Source organism: Sander vitreus, chromosome 12 (genome assembly GCF_031162955.1).
Source record: "Sander vitreus isolate 19-12246 chromosome 12, sanVit1, whole genome shotgun sequence".
Classification (NCBI taxonomy): Eukaryota; Metazoa; Chordata; class Actinopteri; order Perciformes; family Percidae; genus Sander; species Sander vitreus.
This window is the reverse complement of record NC_135866.1, coordinates 28,384,899-28,405,578: the sequence shown is the minus strand read 5'-3', so window position 1 is coordinate 28,405,578 and position 20,680 is coordinate 28,384,899. Positions and strand designations below refer to the sequence as shown.

At 42.1% G+C, this 20,680-nt stretch overlaps 1 protein-coding gene across 4 annotated transcripts in view; it reads left to right on the top strand.

Moving 5' to 3' along the window:
• The first annotated feature begins 1,304 nt into the window (after positions 1–1,304).
• The window catches only part of LOC144527143 (disco-interacting protein 2 homolog C), a 240,869-nt gene continuing 221,493 nt past the window's right edge, over positions 1,305–20,680 (top strand). For all 4 annotated transcript variants that reach the window (XM_078265043.1, XM_078265041.1, XM_078265042.1 and 1 more), the window contains exon 1: positions 1,305–1,538. In XM_078265043.1, coding sequence (XP_078121169.1) covers positions 1,460–1,538 — 79 coding nt within the window. In that variant the 5' untranslated portion in view covers positions 1,305–1,459. The remainder of the gene's footprint in view (positions 1,539–20,680) is intronic.

The following is a 20,680-nucleotide window of genomic DNA, read 5'->3' as shown; positions in this document are numbered from 1 at the left end:
ATATGTGGTTTATCTGCATAGATAGATAGATAGATAGAAGGGTAGATGCTCGATGGTATTTATTGCCCCCAACTGCTCCTTCCAGGCAGTGCTGCGACCGCTGCCTCCAAGGCACCTAACCCTAACCTTAACCCTAACCATAACTATAACCCTAACCTTAACCCTAACCATAACCATAACTATAACCCTAACCATAACCAGTGCCTAATCCTAGTGCCTTCCAGGCAGCGCTGCCTGGAAGGAGTCGTTGGGGGCAAAAAACACCGATAAACAAGGGTGGGTAGATAGATGGATGGACAGGTGGATAGATATATAGATGGATAGATGGATGTCTGGCGCCCTCTGACGGTTATTTTATTATTATTTTTAATCATTTTTTTGCCCTTTCAAACACAAAACAACAACTTGTTCTTAGAAGTCAATGGAAATAAAATGACGTGTGTTCATTTATTTCTGTTTCTTTAATCTGTCCAAAGTCACCGACAGACAGTATAATAATCTACCTGCGAGCTGCATGAAGTCACATACAATTAACCAGCGTCACATAGGAAGACGGATGGGTGTACCTTCAAAATAAAAGCACAAGAGCAGTTTGGTGAGTAAAAAAAAGATTGTTTAAAATCTTAATCAGTGTATTTTAGTCTGCTTTGCGTTTAACTTTCTGAAGACACCTTATGTGTCCTGTTTGGTCTGTAGACGACTTTATAGAAATGATTTGATCTTTGCTTTTGTGTGTAAACTATATTCACTCAATCAGTCATCTGTTTATTTTTTTTTAAAGCTGTACTTCATAATGAAAGATGGATATAATATAAAAATATAAAATACATGCCACAAAAGTCAATGATACCAACTTTCTCGGAATAAATTGTAACCAAAAGCATTGTCTTTAATGCAATGTGACATCAATATATTGAATATGGGCTATATTTATTAATTTAAAACGTCTTTTTTAAATCTTTTTTATTTTACTCTTGTGTGTAATGCAACGCAACACAAAAGATGGGGAGAATTACATGACATTAAGAAGTAAAGGAAGAAGAAGAAGAAATCAAAGAAGGAAGGAAAGAAAGAAAGGAAGAAAGAAAGAAAGAAAAAAGAAGTGTATGGAGAAAAGAAAACATTCTTCTGATATATTATACTTACATTATATGTGCTACGGTAAAGCTGTAACACCGTTATTTGGCCATTTGGGTATGATCCTCAATATATAGCGTGTGCCAATTCGGCTTTTATTGTTAAAATAAACCCACCGGAAGCAGAGCCGCCATGCTTTTTCTAGCTTAACATTGGTGTGTGCGGAGAGCTAACAGCGCTGCTGCCGCACAGAGAGCGACACGCAGAGACTCTCAGTCCGACTGACTTTGGATATTTGGGGGGTTTGTGGAGAAGCCTGGAGAGAGAAAAGAGGCAGAAAGACACGGGAAAACAGAGATTTAAGTCGGTTTGTTACGGCGGAATGGCGGACCGGGACCCGGTGCCGCTTCCTGCGGAGGTGCGGGCCAGACTGGCCGAGCTGGAGCTGGAGTTATCCGAGGGTGAGTACTTGAATTTCACCGCGGAGCTTCGGGCGGCTGTGCCCCGGGCTCTGCTGCTGCTGCTGCTGCTGCTGCTGCTGCTGGGGGTGTTTGTGTCGCTGCTGGTCGGTCTCTGCTGAGAGGACGAACCGGTTCAGAGTTTGAGCTGCGGGGAGGAAAAGTGTTGAGCTCCAACTGCCACAAGTTCAAGTCCCATATTTCCATTGGTTTTGGTTTTTTCTGGCTGTGATTTGGATGCAGGGGATGTGGTGTTTTGGCGGTGTGGCAGTGAAATGGTGAAGTGGGAACAGAATTGACGTGCTTTGGAAGAACTATAGTATTACTATAATATTCCTCTGATATTTCAAAAAAAAATATTGTATAAATATAGCATCAAAACTGTCTAAATAGAGATAAAAATGTCAAAAAAGTGCACAGAAATATCACAGAATTACTACAGAAACACAACGAGTCATTACTTAATAGCAGGTAGCCTATCATATGAACATTATATATGTATACCATAGAAGATAAAAAAAAAAAAAAGCACAATATTAACCCTTGAATATTTAGGCTATGCACCCAACAAAACTACAAAACTCTACAGGAAGTAGTAGTGATATTATGAGAGATGCAGCCTTTGATTCATTTCATTATTGACTGCCTTTTCCAATGAGAATGAGCACTACAGGTGTCCAGAAACTAATTCAACACCTTAAAATAGCTTTTTTTTATTTATTTTTTTACCCCAAACATTCAGTTTACAATGTTATAAAACAGAAAGACGGCAGATAAATACCACCCTAAAGTACACTTTCTTGCACCCAACGAAATTACAAAACTCTTCTAAGAATGCTGTAATGAGGGCTGCAGCCATTGGTGATTTTCAATGAATGAATTGATTCTCAATCTTTAAATTGCTACAAAACTGTGAAATGATGCCAATTACAATGGTCCAGAAACCAGTTTAACATCTTTATTTTATTGTATTTATTTATTACATTCAGTTTACGATGATATGAAACCAAAAAGCAGCAATGTAGTTACGTGAAAAGTTGTTTTAGTTGATTAGTGGACAAATGTTTCCAACAAAACTACAAAATTCTACAAGAATCTCATAATCACTACAATACATTAGACTACACCACTGCGAGAAACCAATTTAACACCTTTTTTTTTTTAAATAGCTTTTTGTGCAAATTGCAAACCCCAAAATATTAGTTTCCGATGATATAAAACAGAAAAAGCAGCCATCTTTCCATCACGGCACATAAACACCACCCTGAAGTACACTTTAAAGTCTCTGCTGAGCACCAGAGGGGCATCTCATATATATATATATATATATGAGAATATCACAGGAATGCCGTAGACATTTTATCTTTTTGGTGTTTGTCACTATAAGAAGTTGTTGTCGTAGAGGTTTGTTCTTCACTGTCATATTGGAAAATCCCGTCGAGCAGAGCTCGGGCATGCTGCTCAGATTTTGTGCACAAACAGGGTGTGCAGCTGTTACCAGACACACAGTTTTCACATGACACAATGCAGCCAGGCAGCTTTTGGCGGGGATGAATGATTCCCATTATATTCCAGCTTCTTTTCCATAACACCAGAACACACATTGGCTTTCTTTTTGCAAGATACTGAAATGCAGCCTTTGGTATTGATTTTGTCATTAGCCCCCCCCCCCCCCATCCTCCCCATCCTCCCCATCCTCCTCATCTTTATCAGATTGATATGTCACATTGCTGCAGACTCACTCTCAGCCTGGAGAGTATCATCGTGTCATATTTCAGCCGTGTTTTCCCCCGTTTCCCATGGAGTGTGGGGAGGCTTTCGCGGAGCTCAGCCGTGTGTGTGTATATATGTGTGTGTGTATGTATGTATGTGTATGTGTATATATATATATATATATATATATATATATATATATATATATATATAAAGAGAGAGAGCTGACTGCAAATGCACATATTAATGTTTCCACTGCTGCTGGTGCAAATGCAGCTTTCAGATGAATCTGCATCAGCTGAGAGAGCAACGAGAGGAGGGGGGGGGGGGGGGGGGGCAAGGTGACACATTCCTTTTTTTTTATGTGTCAGTGTAAACAAGTGCGTCTGGGGGAAATGGGGTCAGATGCCCCAGTGCATTATTTACATGCTCAGCCGACGCTGTAAAGGCGCGCCGCCAGCGAACGCAGCGCTTTCCCTTGCATCCCCTGCAGACTTTGACCTAATTTTTTGATTTCCGCGCATCGTCCCTTCCTCCTCCAGAGGAGGAGAGGAGGAGAGGAGGGGGGAGGTGGCGGGCGTAGACATTGTCAACAGTCAGGTGTCACTACAGCTTCACAGAGGCCGCATGTGCTGTTGAGGAGCCCTTGAGCAAGGCATTAAACTCCTCTATACCCCTCCCCTCCTCTGTCACTCTATACCTCACTTCCCTATTGTGCCGATCCGTCGTCTGGAGAAAGTCTGGAAATTGCAGTTTTATTTCACGGAAAGAGGAGCGATGATAAAAACATGAATAGAGTTGCTACTGTCGATTAATGTGTGGATTATTGTCTGGATGAATCGATTTGTTGTTTGGTCTATAAAATGTCAGAAATTGCTGAAACATGTCTTGGTTAGAACACAACTTGAAGATATTGAGTTTACTGTCACAGAGAAACTAGAAAACTCACATTTAAGAAACTGGATTCAGATTAGATTAGATAACTCTCACACCACTCGTATTAATGCTTAATTGGGATTTTTTTGCTCAGATGCGATTGTTTTTGTTAGGCTGTTCACATGACCTTTTAAAATGTGGCCTGTATCAGGTTCCAGTGTGAACTGTTTGCGGTTTCGAACTGACCCGCATGCGCAAAAGACCAATACCAATGACATCAGACGCAGCACGCTGTCCCGCTAAAGTTAGGGAGGTTATGGAGGAAGTCAGCATTTTCACTTTTATTTCAAAATGTTTGTGTAATGGCAGCCGTAACATTAATGAGCAGGTGCTGAGGAGGAGAAGAATGAAGAGAGAGAGAGACAACATTGGCTGTTTTGGCCTTTTGCGGGGTTGTGGCTGTAAATTGACTCCAGACGTCTGTGTGGATGCAGAGACGAAGCCAGGAGCGGTGGGACTGCGTTGTGAATGGCTTCACAGAGACGCAGTTTAACTCCCGCCGGCGCATAATTGTGACAAATGTCGATGTAGATTGACGTAAAAGTTGCATCAAATCCGCTTCGGTTGTTCACGCTGCGGCCGCGTTGAAAAAAATCAGACCTGGGTCTGATTCAGGACCACATATGGAAGTGGTCTAAATCTGATTTGATAAAAATCAGATCTGGGCCAGATTTGAGTGTTCCCACTACTTCTGAAGTCACTTGACCCCAAAAAAAAAAAAAATCTGATTTGGGCCACTTTTGCCTGCAGTCTGAACGTAGCCTAAGATGGACTTTATAATGATCCCAAATTGGGAAAGTTCATTGCCACAGCAGCAAAATATCAGACACACAGCACACATACAGAATATACAAGAAATATTAAATCGGATATAATAACAAGAACAAATATTCAAAAAAAAATAAAGATACAAAATACAAAGGAAAGAACGTACAAACGTGTATGCACGTTGGAAATAAAAATGTACAACTGCTTAAATAGTATACATAAAGCTGTAAGTAGAGATGTACCAATACCAGTATCAGTATCGGCTCCGATACTGCCTAAAACGCTGGTATCGGTATCAGGAAGTACTGGAGTTAATGCACCGATCTGATACCACGTAATAAAGCCCTAAAGAAAATCTAAGTTAAAGTAGTTTATTTATGTTCTTTTTCCGTTTATAACTGACTGTCAAACTGGAGAATAAAAGAACGTTCTGGGACGTTCATGTTTCACAAAGAGTTTAACCTGAGCCAGACCGACAACAAAGATAGAAATAATATCACATCCATACAGGGATAGTAGTATACAGCTGTTAAAACATAATAAAATATATGACACACTGGTATCGGCTCAGTACTCGGTATCGAGCGATACGCATGTTCAGGTATCAGAATCGGTATCGGGAAGCAAAAAATGGTATCGGACCATCTCTAGATGTAAGTAGAACCTATGTGTCTGTGTATGAGTCTTATCTAACACTCAGTGATGACGTGTTAACAAGTTGTATTGCCTGGGGTAGGAATGAGTTCTTGTAGCGGTCGGTGCGACACCAGAAGTAAGGAATCCGAGAATCAACTCGAACCGATTAATCGAGTATCAAAATAGCCTGTGATTAGTTGACAGCTATTTGATTCATCCTCGCAGCTCTACTTATTTCCATATGGAGGTTTGTGCTGATCCGTTGTCTGGCCTGGATGTGGAAATTGCCGGGTTTTTTTTGTTTCACAGAGAGAGAGAGAGAGAGAGAGAGAGAGAGAGAGAGAGGAGGGATGTTAAAACATGAATAAACTCTCCTCTGGTGCACGACCACGAACACGCTCTGCGGAAATATCGCAGCTTTGTTATATGAAGGGGAAAAATAATAAATCAGATACCTCCAGTGCATTCCAGGAGTTATTTTAAGCTCAAATGTTTACTCAAGATGATTCCCCTTCACTGCAGCGGGCTCGACGGTAGTAATAAGAGAGGCTCACGTGTTGGTCCGAGATCCGAACCACCGAGCTCATTGTTTTCTTGGTTACTTGTGGATTTCTCTCAACCTCTCCTCTCTGTTTCTTCTTAAAGGAGCAATCCGGCGCAAAATGAACCTCGGGGTTAATAACACAGGTGTACCGAGTCGACCGTTCTCTGGGACATGTTTTCATGCTCATCCAATGTGACCACTTTTAGCGCAAACCGCTAATTAGCTTATAAAGCTAGAGCCTTGTTAGTGGTATAAAAATAGAGATTTCATTTTACTTTACCCTAATTAGCGGTTTGCGCTAAAACTGGTCACATTGGATTAGCATGAAAACATATCCCAGAGAACAGTCGACTCGGTACACGTGTGCTATTAACCCCTAGGTACATTTCGCGCTGGAATTCTCCTTTTTAAGCTAGTAAGTTCCTACATTAAAGTGCCTATATTATGAAAAAAACACTTTTTCTGGGATTTGGGGTGTTCTTTTGTGTCTCTGGTGCTTCCACACACATACCAACTTTGAAAAAACACCATCCATGCTGTTCTGAGTGAGATACGGTTTCTGAATGTGTCCTGCCTTCAGTCTCCGGGTGAGCTGTTCAAAATCGGCACGGCTTGTGACGTCACAAGCCGAAACGAGCTGGCTAACCGCAACCGTTAGCTCGTAGCGTTAGCATGCTAACGCTAGCATGCTACCTCGTTCTCAGTAGCAAAGCACTGCTACAACACACACAAGTTCACCATAATCTACAAAAGAACTACTTCCATGTGAGCCCTCATTTAGAAGTCTCCCAGCTAATCCTGCCTTGTAACTGACCGAAGTTGGAGAGACAGCCTTTCTTTTACTGTCTATGGAGCTAGCTAGCTGACATGATCTACATCTGAGCTACTGCACATGTGCGAGTGCAATCAAAGATAGTACAGAAGAAGAAGAAAAGAGGTCTCACTCTGTAGCTAAAACAGAGACCAGGTGAAAAGAGGATCTGCCGCAGTGAGAGAGAGCTGCGCAGTACAACAAAAATATGGTGTTTTTTGAAAATGAAACCATGTAAACCTATTCTGGTACAACCTTAAAATATAATTATGAACCTGAAAATGAGCATAATATGGACGCTTTAAAGCTGTTTCATGCCTCTTGCACTCAGCGTGGTCTGGGGCCCTGCGGACGGCGTGCAAGAATCCAAATCCAAAACACTGAGACAGCTCTTTGAGGAAGTAAAAAATGTCAAACTTTAACTCAAATTGGTCCTCACAAAGGTAGCAACGCACGCACGCACGCAAGCACACGCACACTGCAGACTGACAGGTTGTCCTGAACTAATCTAGCTGCTGGCTGAATATTAAGCTCTTTGGTCCAGCCCAGATAACAAGCTGTCCACACACACACACACACACACACACACACACACACATATAAAAACGCGCACGCACGCGTTGTGGAATGAACGCACGCACGCAAATTCAAATGATCCAATATTTTTTTTAAATCCAGCCCTGTAGTCCAACGCTCTTCAGAATGAAGAAATGATCCAAATATGTGACTGAAATGCGTTCAGTGTATTAAAAACGGAGGTTTTAAATACCGCTGGAACAGTCTCGAGATACCATTTCAAAACCATATGAAAACTTAATTTCCTATCATAAAAGTTATTGTTTGATTGTGTCATAAAGGGAAATCTGGCGCAAAAGCCGCATTGATGTTGAAATTGAGCACCGCTTTTCTATAACGCTGCACGTTTCCTTCCTTCTTCCTTCCATCTGGTGTTGATAAGATTCCTCCGTGTTATTTTACAGCTCTCACTCTTCTGTCTCTTTCCTGAAAGATCTTTGTGTTTGCGGCTGAGCAGAAAACCTCCGCTCTGATAATTACAGTCAGTTTGGGGAGAAAAAGGAAAAAAGAAAACCCCACTCCATTGTCCGTGTTTGATTTATCGGCCTTGTTCTGGCCCAGAGACGCAGGGGGTTTTCTGTTTTTCTCATTATTGATTCATCAGATCAGGGGTGTCAAACATACGGCCCGTGGGCCAGAACCGGCCCTGCCAAAGGGTCCAATCAGGCCCACTGGATGACTTTGCCAAAGTGTGAAAATTGCAGAGAAGTGATTTATTCCAATTCCAAATTTACGACTTTAATCTCAGAGAATATCCGAGTTCTTTTTACGCAGATTTACGACTTTAATCTTAGAAATTCAGAGTTTTTTTTCCCCAGAATATAACCCCTCTCTTATTTTTTTCTTAGTCTGATTTTTCTGGAGTGGTTTACTGGTCCGGCCCACTTGAGATTAAATTAGGGGTATGTGGCCCATGAACACCTCTGAATTAAATCTTGTTTTGTCTATAAAATGTCATAAAATCAGTGATCTATCGACTCACCAGTTGTATAAGTACTCAGACCTTTTACTCGAGTAAAAGTACCAAACCACAGTGTAGAAATACAAAACGTACTAAATGATTGGCATTAAACTAAACTTAAAGTACCAGAAAGTAAAGATCTTGATAGAAAACGTACAAGTATGCATGTTGAGAAAGATGAAATGATGTTTTCACTCGTAGAAGTAGCAGGCAGAGATTCACGGACCTTGCCTGAGATGCTTTTCGTAGCTCGGGTCGTGGGATGCGATGCTCTGACTGTAAATTTGGAAGACTGCAGTTATTGTGCTGCTCTGTTGGAGCAGATATTCTCGATTCATCGTTTAAGGTACAACATGTAAAGGAAAAAGGGAAACCTGTCAGATCACAGTGTCTCGTGAAAATGTCTCTCTTTCTTTTTCTCTCTCTCCTTAATCTCTAAAAGTATTGTGTTCTAGGTCTTAAGTCATTTTCAACAGGTCTTACATTTTCCCACGTCCATCTAACGCCTCTAATGCTCATTGAAATCTTTTTTTTTTATTCTGTGGTGTTGTAGTTCTTTCTTTTGCTCGTCCAAATATAACTCGCTGTATATATGTAAAGTATTATTACTCTGTTTGAATACATTTATTTACTATGCACGTACTTTTGTGACTCTGCATTTTGTTGTACTTTTTTAGGTCTTTACATTTCATTCATAATGGTCTCAAAAAGTCTTGAATTTGACTTGGTGAAACCTGCAGAAACCCTGGGTTTAGATATGAGAATGGAGAACACTCCTGTGGGGCGTTTTTAGAGGGTAGGAAATTAACAATATCGCCATACGGTTTGGAGGACTTGTTGCTTTTCTTGCGCAGCAGTAAAGCAGAAACGGCGAGATGTTGTAAATACAGTCACCCAGTTCAGATAAGGGTCTCTTTCAATGTGATTCTGTAGAAACAACTTGATTAATGTTTCAGTTAATCGTCGTGACGGAAACGCCAACAGAGATGTCATTTTCCTCCCTAACAGACTGCACTGAACCATGGGATTTCTGGCTGTTAATAAAAGGCCAAACTCACTAAGCCTAAGCTTCACAGCTTAATGTATTCAGCCAGTGACATTTCACTGAATCACTGAAGTTATGAGCTAAAATAATTACATCTTTATATATATATTTTTTTGTTTCTGTCTACGGTCTTCTTTCCTTTTGTTTTTCTTCTTTAATTTTCTAAAATTCAAAGCTCTAGCGCGTAACTTTTTGATAATAATGAACGTCCGTTACATTCAAGCCGTTGCCGAATGAGTTGCTACAAAGCTAATTAAGACTATCAGCTCCACACAACTCTCTCTGGATTTCTCAGTATGACTATGTTCAGAAACTGGTGTCTGTCCCTGGTTTTAATGGCTGGATTACAGTAAAGTGATGTAATTTTTTGAACTTACCAGACTGTTCTAGCTTTTCTATTATTTGCCTTTACCCCACTTAGTTATTATATACACATTGATGATGATTATTTATCAAAAATCTCATTGTGTAAATATTTTTTTGTAAGCACCAAGTGTCAACCCTACAATATCGCCGCAACATCGATATTGAGGTATTTGGTCAACAATATCGTGATATCTGATTTATTTATTTATTTATTTTTTTCCATATTGCCCAGCTCTAGGAGGGGTGGGGGTGGTGCGAAATCACGGAAGGCTTGTGTCATGTGGACGCGCCGACAGTGTTGTTGTCATTACATAGAATTCCTCATGGGGGCGACAGAAACTACGCACTGTAGCTTTAAAGTGAATTTTACACACTTGACATGTGGGCAACATTTTACAGAAAACATTCAGTAGGTGAGTGTGGCTTAGAGCAGTGGTTCTCAAACCTTTTCACATCAAGGACCCCCAAACTGACACAAATCAGACCACGGACCCCCATGAGCAGAATAGTCATACAATCTGTCATTGTGTTACTTATGGATGGAATTATATTGAAAATGAATTTTTCCCCGTTTTGGTTGGGGACCCCTTTAAGGACCCCTCGGGGTCCCCGGGCCCCACTTTGAGAACCACTGGCACGCACACACACACACACACACACACACACACACACACACACACACAGGTTTGTGGCACTATCTTTGTGGGGACCCGTCATTGACATAATGCATTCTCTAGCCCCTACCCTAACCTTAACCATCACAACTAAATGCCTAACCTTAATCCTTACCCTAACCTTAACCATCACAACTAAATGCCTAACCTTAACCCTTACCCTAACCTTAACCCTCAAACAGACCTTTAACCTTGTGGGGTCCAGCATTTTGGCCCCACAAAGCTGTCTACTGGACTACCGGTTTTTAGACCCCACGAATATAGTTAAACAAGCACACACATACACACACACACACACACACACACCCACCCACCCACCTTTGGATGGGAGCGCCTAACAGATTATATACAGCATGTAGGGTCTTTCACTATCAGTGGCTGTGTTTTATGCATTTGTCTAAATAAAAACAGACAAACGCACAAATATTAATCCAACCGACTGATGGACACACAGTCGAGAAGAAGACTTGGAAACTTTTGAAGAGACCGTAGACACACGTCATGCCAAAAATACTTTACCTCGTTAATTATTATTCAGCATATTTATCTCCATGTTTCCCACTGCAGTTTATCACCCGCTGTACAGTATACGATGACCGTTGTGACGTCGCAGAACTGGAAAACCTGCAAAATCAGCTGCAAGAAAAGTTTTTATTCACTTGATTAAATGTAATTAACTGCTTAATCCAAGTCAGTTAAAAAAGACAGGCGTAATCTTGATTGTTTGCGACAGGTGGGCGCAACGGCAACAATGATGTCACTTTGTTGAGCCTTTTATTGGTTGCCCCGGCGATCGATAACGAACCGGGTGTGGCCCGACCTTTGGATGGGAGCACCTAACAGATTATATACATTATGTAGTGTCTTCGCACGTACACACACACGCAAACGCACACACAGGCACACACACACACACACAGGCACACACGTACAGACACAGGCACACACGTACAGACACACACACACACACACACATATACACACACGCACACATGCACACACACACCTTTGGATGGGAGCACCTAACCGATTTTATACAGAATCTAGTGTCTTAAAACACACACACACACACACACACACACACGCATATACACACACGCACACATGCACACACACACCTTTGGATGGGAGCACCTAACTGATTTTATACAGAATCTAGTGTATTAAAACACACACACACACACACACACACACACACACACACACACACACACACACACAGAGTCTGCAGGGAGAAAGAGAAAAAGTCTCATATGTGGAGGATATCGTCAAGATCTTCATTCCCCCCATGATCATTTTAGTTAAAGTGGTTAACTAATAACTAATAATCAGTTTCTTTAATACATGCTGTAAAAACAAACAAAACAGATATTCAAAAAGTAATTTCACATTGATTTTTCTCTCATTTAGCATTTGTTAATCAGCAGATAAATATTTGAGCTCCGTTCAGGAAGAAGGGAAGAAGCTCCTTCAGATTTCTGTTTATATCTAATGCTGATGAAATGAATCACAACAAGCTAGTTCCCCTCTCAAAGTAATTCAGTGTTGTACGTAAAGATCAGTTTACTGCGGGGTGGAAACATGTTCAGGATGAACGTGAGTTTGTGTCTGGGCGCCCGTGGTTGCTCTGTGTCTTCTCCTGCACCGCAACGTCTCACCTTTTAGACCGGCCGTTGCCATAGAGATGTTATTTTCCTCTCCTCCTTTCCTGGGAGATTACGACCTGTGGGGATGGATGGAGAGAGAGAGAGAGAGAGAGAGAGGCTCGTTCTACTTTAGAGCAGAGCTCTTCTATCACTCGGCAGGGCCATAAATTCATATTTTGGTCTCTTTGTTGGCTCCCTGGAGCGACGTGAGCGGTGATTCAGGACTCCAGACGCGCAGTCGCTCCGCCTAAATCGGCCCGTTGTCCTCACTTGACTCCCGCTGGAGAAATATCCGATGATATTGTCGCTTTTATTGCAGACGCAGGCTGTTGTTAAAAACAGTCCCGGGGCGAGCCAGCTGAGGTGAGCAACACTTCAGATCAGCCTCTCGAGTTGAACAAACGCAGCCAACGTGCGGCTGTGGAGGTGGGGGGGGGGGGGCTATTCCTTGGGCACCAACGTTTCTTTCAGGACGGAGAAAAATTATTTTCTCACAGGGTCATGAAACTCACTCAGCACACAGAAGAACATGTTAAACCTTCCACTCAAGTAGAGAAAAACAAAATGAAAAGCTATGTTTCCTTTACCACAACAGCAGCTGTATCCGATCCCCCAGAGCCCTTACATTCACACTTTGTTCTGTCGAATACCAATCATCCTGCTGCAGCTTTTTCCTCGTCCCTCAGTGGCGCCTTCTTCTTCTTCATCTTCTTCTTCATCATGAAGCACTTTGCTGTTGGTAGACAAGGCCCCTGAGAGAGTTAAGCCGCCTACACATGGTACGCGATTTGTTTCTGCGCACTGCTAGGTCGGGCGCAGAGCAAAGCGCAGAGAGCAACTTGCAGCGCAGGTATTCGTCATCAAGGGTGGCATGGAAGCTATTTCCCCGTTGCAAGGTAACGCCAGCTGTTATCTCATTGGTCGTGCTTTCGAAAGGTCAGCGGCAACTAGGTCAAAGTTGAAGTAATTTGAACTTTGAGTGCAGCGCAAAGCGGAAAATCCGAGCGGTGCGCGACGCCATTTCCCCGTAGGAAATCAATGGAATGGCCAGTGCAAAGCGGTTTTGCCGCCTATCATGTGTAGCCGGCTTTTAGGGTTGGGTATCGTTTGGGTTTTTTCCGATACCGGTGCTAAAGCGATGCCGATGCCGACCGAAAACGGTGCCGGTGCCTGAACCGATACTTTTTAATAAAGTGAAGAAAAAAAAAGAAGGGTACTCAACAACAGTCGGCGACATTAAAGAGCAGCTTGTTTATTGCTAAGGCAATATGTTAAAATTAAATGATTTAATAATAATGTAACAACTGTAACTTATAACAATAACTTATTTCACCAGTAAATTGCTGTTGAACGACAAAAACAACCACCAGATGGGAAAAGGGTATTTCACAATAACTTTGAATGCACCACGAGGCTACCTGTTTCAAGTGAACGCACCTGTCTGTGTTGAATCCTCTACAGTGAAATACAGTCACACTTTCCACTGTTTAACGTTAGCTGTCAGCATTTTAACCGTGTTTAATCCAGCTGCTAGCTAAAGGTAGGCTAACGTTAGCTGCTGTCAGGTGTAGTGTAAAGTCAGGCACCGAAATGAGGCACCGAAATGAGGCACCAAAATTTCCGTTCTTGTTCGGTCTTGTTACTACTGTTTACGTCGGCGCGTTTCGGTACCCAACCCTAGCAGCTTTACACACACAGCTCCAAACCACACTCAAGAGGTGAAGAAACTAATAGAAGCACTTAACAGTGTAATAGCAGGGTTCAAGAGTAAGGGTTGCCCGATGGCCTGGAGTAAGTAAAAGTCTCTGCAGCTCACAATGGATGGTATGGTGATGGTGCGATTGTCTTGAGCAGTTACAACTCCTGCAGACATAAACACATTAAGCTTCGGCGGATTAATAAAGCTTAAAAACCGAGAATTTGGGTCTAAACACAGCATGAGGTTGAGGTACAAGCAGTCAGTCCGCACGTTTCGTCATCAGCTGTCGCCCTCCTCTCTGAGAGCCGGGTGGCCTTCTCGCAGGAGGCACAAAGCGCCATAAATATTCATCTGCCCTCTCTGTCAGCCGCCTCGCAGCACAGCAAATCTGAGGGCTGGGTGGAAATGTCAGCGGGGTTGGAACAGCCGTTTGTTTTCAGCCGGCTTCAGGTTGTCAGCTCTCAGCAAGAGAGACGGGTTGACGTTCCTGTCAGGCCTCAAGCGAAGATGAAGAAGCTTTCAAAAAAAAAAAAAAAACTAACCGAAGCTGTGATTTTTATTGTGAGTCACAATCAGGTTATTTGTTTTGTATGTTTAGAGTGCAGATGGAATTAACTCTGGGTTTCCACTGGGTCTTTAAAAAGTTTCAAATCCCAAAATCAAAAATTTTTAAGATTTCTTTTTGGGCTTTTCCGCCTTTATTTGATAGGACAGAGAGGGGGAGAGAGGGGGAAGACATGCAGGAAATCATCACAGGTCGGATTTGAACCCTGGACCTCTGCGTCGAGGCATAAACCTCTCAGTATATGTGCGCCTGGTCTACCCGCTGACAACCCGGCCACGGTCTTAAATAATTTTAAACGGGTCTTAATTTTCTCATTGAAATGCTCCCGCAGTGCTTTACAATGTTTTATTTTTATTACGTGGTGTTGTAGTTCTTTCTTTTTTCCTACTCCAAGTCTAATTCGCTGCATTACGACTACAAATGAGACCAGATGTAGTGTATGGTAGGCATTGGTCGACTAAGACCAAAACAACCGATGTACCCTAACCCTAACCCTAACCCAGGCACTGCGTCTTAACCCGAACCTAACCCTAAAGAGAACTCTCTGTAACAGAAAGAGGACGCCAGCAATTCTTAATCAGTCAAGCCGAGAAGGCGTTGGACAAAAATACATGAACACCTGTTAATGATCCGGCAGCAGTTTCAGGCTGGTCCTATATCTGAATTTATAAAAGTAATTGTGTCCCATCCATATGTATCCCACCTTCTGGCAGGTGCAGGACAAATGAAAGTACTTTAAAATGAAAAAAAATGTAATGTCCTATATCTGACCTTTCTGATATTGAAATATTCAAACGCAGTTTGATTTTTTATTTTTTTTTTCAAACTTTTTATGAGAATCAGAATACTTTATTCATCCCCTCAGGGAAATTATTTAGTTACAGTTGCGCATGTAGACCCTTTTTAGGGGGACTCAAGCCCCCCTAAATGTCTTGTCTTACAGAGGACAAATAATTACAGGTTCAAAGGTCTTGAAATAGGTTTAATATCCTGTGTGTCTGTCGCCGATGCTATGCACCTGTAACCTCGTCAAGGAAAGGGTTAACAGAAACGTAGTGTTGGCCAATCAGAGGAGGTTGTGCCAGACTCCCACTTTTGGCTGAGTGTCTGTTTGATCTGTCAGAGGGACAGCAGGAGACGGTTGTGAAGTTTAACGTTGGTAGTCCCCGGAGAAGACGTTGGTCATTTCATGGCGAAGATCAGAACCCAAATTGAAACGTAAGCAACTACAATTGCTGAATGTTAGAACATTGTGTCAAAGTTTCAGGTTTAGTTCCATCATAGTGTTAATAGTAGGGTTGGGCATCGAGAACCAATTCCTACTTGGAATCATTTCTTACGATTCCCGTACAATCGTTTCTTTATTGGAATCGTTTAGAGGATTTGGTTTCAAATCCGACCATCGCTTCCCAGTTTAATATGCCTAAGTTTTGGTTTCCGTAGCGGCCAGGCGCTTGTTGTGTTGCAGCCTTGGAGCACAGTAAACAGCGCTCTGGTGTGGCTTTATTTTACACTGAAAAAGCCCTGTAAATGTGGCCGGGTTGGTTCAGTGGGTAAAGCAGGCGCACATATACTGAGATGTTTATGCCTCGACGCAGAGGTCCAGGGTTCGAATCCGACCTGTGACAATTTCCTGCATGTCCTCCCCCTTCTCTCTCTCCTTTCTCACCTAGCTGTCCTGTCAAATTAAAGGCGGCATTCAATTAGTTTGGGATGTCTTTGTAATGACAGCATGACATTAACCAGGATGACATTACCAGAGGATGTCTTTGTCATGACAACTTGACATAATGGCATCCTGTTTAATGTCAAGTTGTCTTAATAAGGACACTCCAAACAAATGTAATGTCAACTTGTCATGACCAAGACAACTTCTGGTAATGTCACTTTGATTAATGTCAAGATGTCATAATCAAGACAACCCAAACAATGTCAACTTGTCATGACAAAAACCAAATGACACTTAATGACAGAAGTCATAAACGTTTATGACTTGTTTATGACACGTTCATGATAGTGTCATGTCATAGTTATGACAGTGTCATGTCACGATAATGTCCATACCTTCAAGTAATGTGTTACTTAAAACATTCCTCTTATCTGTGAAATAAGCATGTGACCCGTTTCAACTCCACCCTCAAAGAATCGGAACCGGAATCGGACTTAGAATCAGAATTGTTAAAATCCAAACGATGCCCAACACTAGTTAATAGTGTCAAAAAATGTTAGCTGGCGTGGGGGGTTTAACACTTTTGCAAGGCACTGTATCTGTGTCACACTGTCATTAGGGGCTGAGCCCCCCTAAAGGTCTGATCCTAGAATCACCCCTGCAGTTGCTCACGGACAAATTCAAGGTAAAATAAGAGTAAGAAAAGAGCGAGTCAATAAGTGTATAAAGTAACAGCCACAGTAAGAAATAAATAAAAAAATAAAAAAAAACTTTAAGTAGAAGTAAAAGATTAGGTTAAAAAGACAATCAAATGGATTGTACCCATTCTATTGTATTGCAGTGTCAACATAAAGTACATAAGAACATATATAAGTACAGTGTGATTAATACGTAGCAGCAGTATTATGATTCAATTCTAAACCGAGATAACTTGATGCGATGCAGAAGTTGCTTTCATCTTTTACCCCGACATGAAAACCGCACGTAACCTTTCAGATTTCAGCCTTCCTCTCGACGCGTCTGAGACGAGACAGGAACCCTCCGTGTGTTTCTCCTTCTCCTCCTCCTCCTGATCTCAACCCGAGATGGCATGTGTGCTTACTCAGGCCATTTGTAAACCTTTGCATGCTCAGTGTAATGGGCTTTGGCTGCTCCATCTGCCATTAGAGCAATCAGAAGACTCCCCTCAATCAGCATTTTCACTTGCTGCGCCTCCACCGTCGGACCGTCAGTCCGATCAATGTCAGATTCCTGAGCCTGGCGTTACCGCACGCCAGCTTCTGATGCAGAGGAAAAAGAAAAAAAAAAAAAAAAAGACACCCTCCATCACCCTGATTGGCTTCAACAAACGGGCGCTGCTGATCATAAAACAAGTTGTATTTTCCTGCAGAATCAACAATTAATGAGCTGAGTTTACCATTCCCAGACTGTGGGGGATTGTACGAGTTGCTTTGTGGCTTGACTGTATTTTTATTACGTTTTTTGTTTTGTTTTTTTTACACACAAATCCGACTCAGAATCAGAAGAGGTTGTAGTGCCACAATAAGTTACACTTATGTGGAAATTGCCTTGGTGAACGGTGCATACAGGAACAAACAAATACAGAAACAAATACAAGATAACTGTTGCTTAAGGAAAAAGAGGGTTGAGTCCAGAATGTGCAAATAATATATAATATGTGCATGGGGGAGGGGAGGGGTTCAAACTGTTTTGGGTGAGATAAAAAAAAAATAAAATACATTTTCATCTGTCTTTTGTGCAGGAACTAAGCTGTTTGTGATTCATCTAGTGTTTCTTTTTGAATGGGAGACGTTTGTTTTTGTGTTTTTGTGGAGAGTCAGCTGCTTCCTAGTCTCGCATTGCCAGACCTTCCTCCACAGCGCTGCAGAGGAGGGTCCGGCTAGTTCACACAGCATTCCGGGATGGGAGAAAAACGTGCTCTGGTTTATTGGCATTTCTTTAAACCAATCACAGTCGTCATGGGCGGGGCTAGGTGCCGGACGGAGCCGCGGTGCCTCTGCAAAATAGCCTCTGGAAGGAACTTGTTTTGGTGGAACGTGTGTACGTTCAAAAGTTGTTTTAGTCGTGCGACAGAAAACTCAGATTGGACAGATAGTCTAGCTAGCTGTCTGGATTTACCCTGCAGAGATCTGAGGAGCAGGTAACCATAGTCCTCACAAATCCACCGGAGGTTGGAACGCCAACACAAAGAAAGAGGGAGGAAACATCCGGCCGAAAATAATGACATCTCGCGGGAATTTCCGCCACCAACAGAGCAATCCTGGAAATGAAACAACGTTGATTTAGACTAACAATTCCCAGACTGTGGTGGTTGTGTGAGTTGCTTTGCAGCTTGACTAAAGTCTATTTGGAGCTTTTTTTTTTTTATACACAAAAACATTTTTATCTGTCTTTTGTGCAGGAACTAAGCTGTTTGTGATTCATCTTTTTGCTATTTGAATGGGAGACATTTGTTTATGTGTTCAAGGAGAGTCAGCTGCGTCCAGACTCTGATGAGCTCGGCCACGAAAGGCCGTGTAGGGTTAATCCTGTCAGACTGACTGGAAGAGTTCCACCTCTGTCCCAACGAGAACATTTAAACCCCGTAACTCCCCATCTGTCCTCCAAGGCAGCCTGTGAAGGCACCGCTGCAGCACTGTATGGCTGAAACTAACGATTGTTTGCATTGTTGATTAATCTGTACTATTAATACTAGTTGTTTGGTCTATAAAATGTCAGAAAAACGGTGGAAAATGTGGATCAGTGTTTCCCAAAAAGCCCAAGATGACGTCCTCAAATGTCTTGTCTTGTCCATAACTCAAAGATATTCAGTTTACTGTCACAGGCGAGACAAGGAACTAGAACATATTCACATTTAACAAGCTAGAATCAGAAGTTTTAGTGTTTTTCATAAAACGTGACTAAAACCGATTTCATTTAACAGTTGACAACTTATCAATTCATCGATTAATCTTTGCAGCTCTACAGTGTGGAGTTCAGGACTACACTGATGCACTCTTTGTTTTTAGGGTTTTTAGTCTCGCTTTACCAGACCCTCCTCCAAAGCGCGCTGGTGGAGGGTCTGGCTACTCCACATAGCAATCAGGGATGGGAGGAAAACGTGCTCTGGACAGATAGTCTAGCTAGCTGTCTGGATTTACCCTGCAGAGATCTGAGGAGCAGTTAACCATAGTCCTCACAAATCCACCAGAGTTTAAAATGCAGACACCAAGGAAGCCCAAGGCAACAGATATCCGGCCTAAATGAGTGAAATCCGGCGGATTTTCTGGCAGCAACGGAGCAATCCTGGAAGTGGAACGTCGTGGACATAGACTCGGGTTTTAAATAGACACAGCTGCAAAAATCTTCTATTTCTCAAGTCATTTTAGTCTCTTTTTGAGTCTTTAAATTTGATTATTTCAACCCATCACTGATGCAAATAAAGGTTATTTAGTTGTTTTTTTTTATTAAGTGCAGCGGTCTGCCTTATTGTGTTGCTTCAAGATACGGACAATAATTTCAAGAAGTTTTTTGATACATTTACTCCACTTGCAGATTTTGTTCCACTTCATTTAGGACTGTTTGATTTGTTTTGCAGTGTAACATGATAAAGGTTAATAAAATGTGGGTCTATAATGACTTCCAGTAGATCATCGTTAAAAGAAATGACTGATAATTCATGCATTTCTCTTAACAAAGTGAACTCTTTATATCACACTCATATGTGTAACACACTAACGGTGATACACAATGAATCTACATGGTGAAAAAATGGCTTTAATTTAAAGATTTTCGCCATTCTGTCCCACTTTTTCTTCTATAATTGGGGAATTACAACACATGAAGTCACTAATCCTGGAAACCATTCTCTCCGTTGCCGGAGCGACAGCTTGAAGTAACGTAACTGCCGTTCAGCCGTGCAACTGTTCTCTGCCATGTTGCTTGTCAGGGAGGTGATGTCATCGCTGGAGCTGGGAGGGAGGGAGATTTGGGGAGAGGAGGGGGTGTTTCTGGCAGATTGCATCATTAAGCCGCTCAGACAGGCACTTTCAGCCCTCTCTCGCCTGTTTTCTTCCCTCTTTGCCACTTCCCGCCTGTCGCTAAGGTCTCGAGGGAATAAAAAAAATAAAAAAGAACGCAACAACTCCTTTGCCCTCACGCTGGGATAAATAATGAAACTGATGCTCAAACACACTCCATTTTTCTTCTTTCTGCTCAAACACACGGCACAAATATTTGTCTTTTTTGCTGCGTTTCCTCTCTCTCAGTCCTGCTTGTGTTCTCTGCAACAGTTTACGCTTTCAGCTTTGCCCCCCCTCTGATCCCTCTAACCTCGACCGACCTCGACGCTGGGATGAATATTTTTCCGTTCCGTGTTGCTGATGAGAGGTAATTACCACCCGCTCCTGCGCCAGATGCTTGTTTTTATCCCCTAAAACTTCTAATTAACCCACAACAAAGTTTCTCTCATGTCACATCTGTTATATTATAAGAGCCAAAATACAGAAAACTAAACAAAATAAAAGGCAGAAAGCA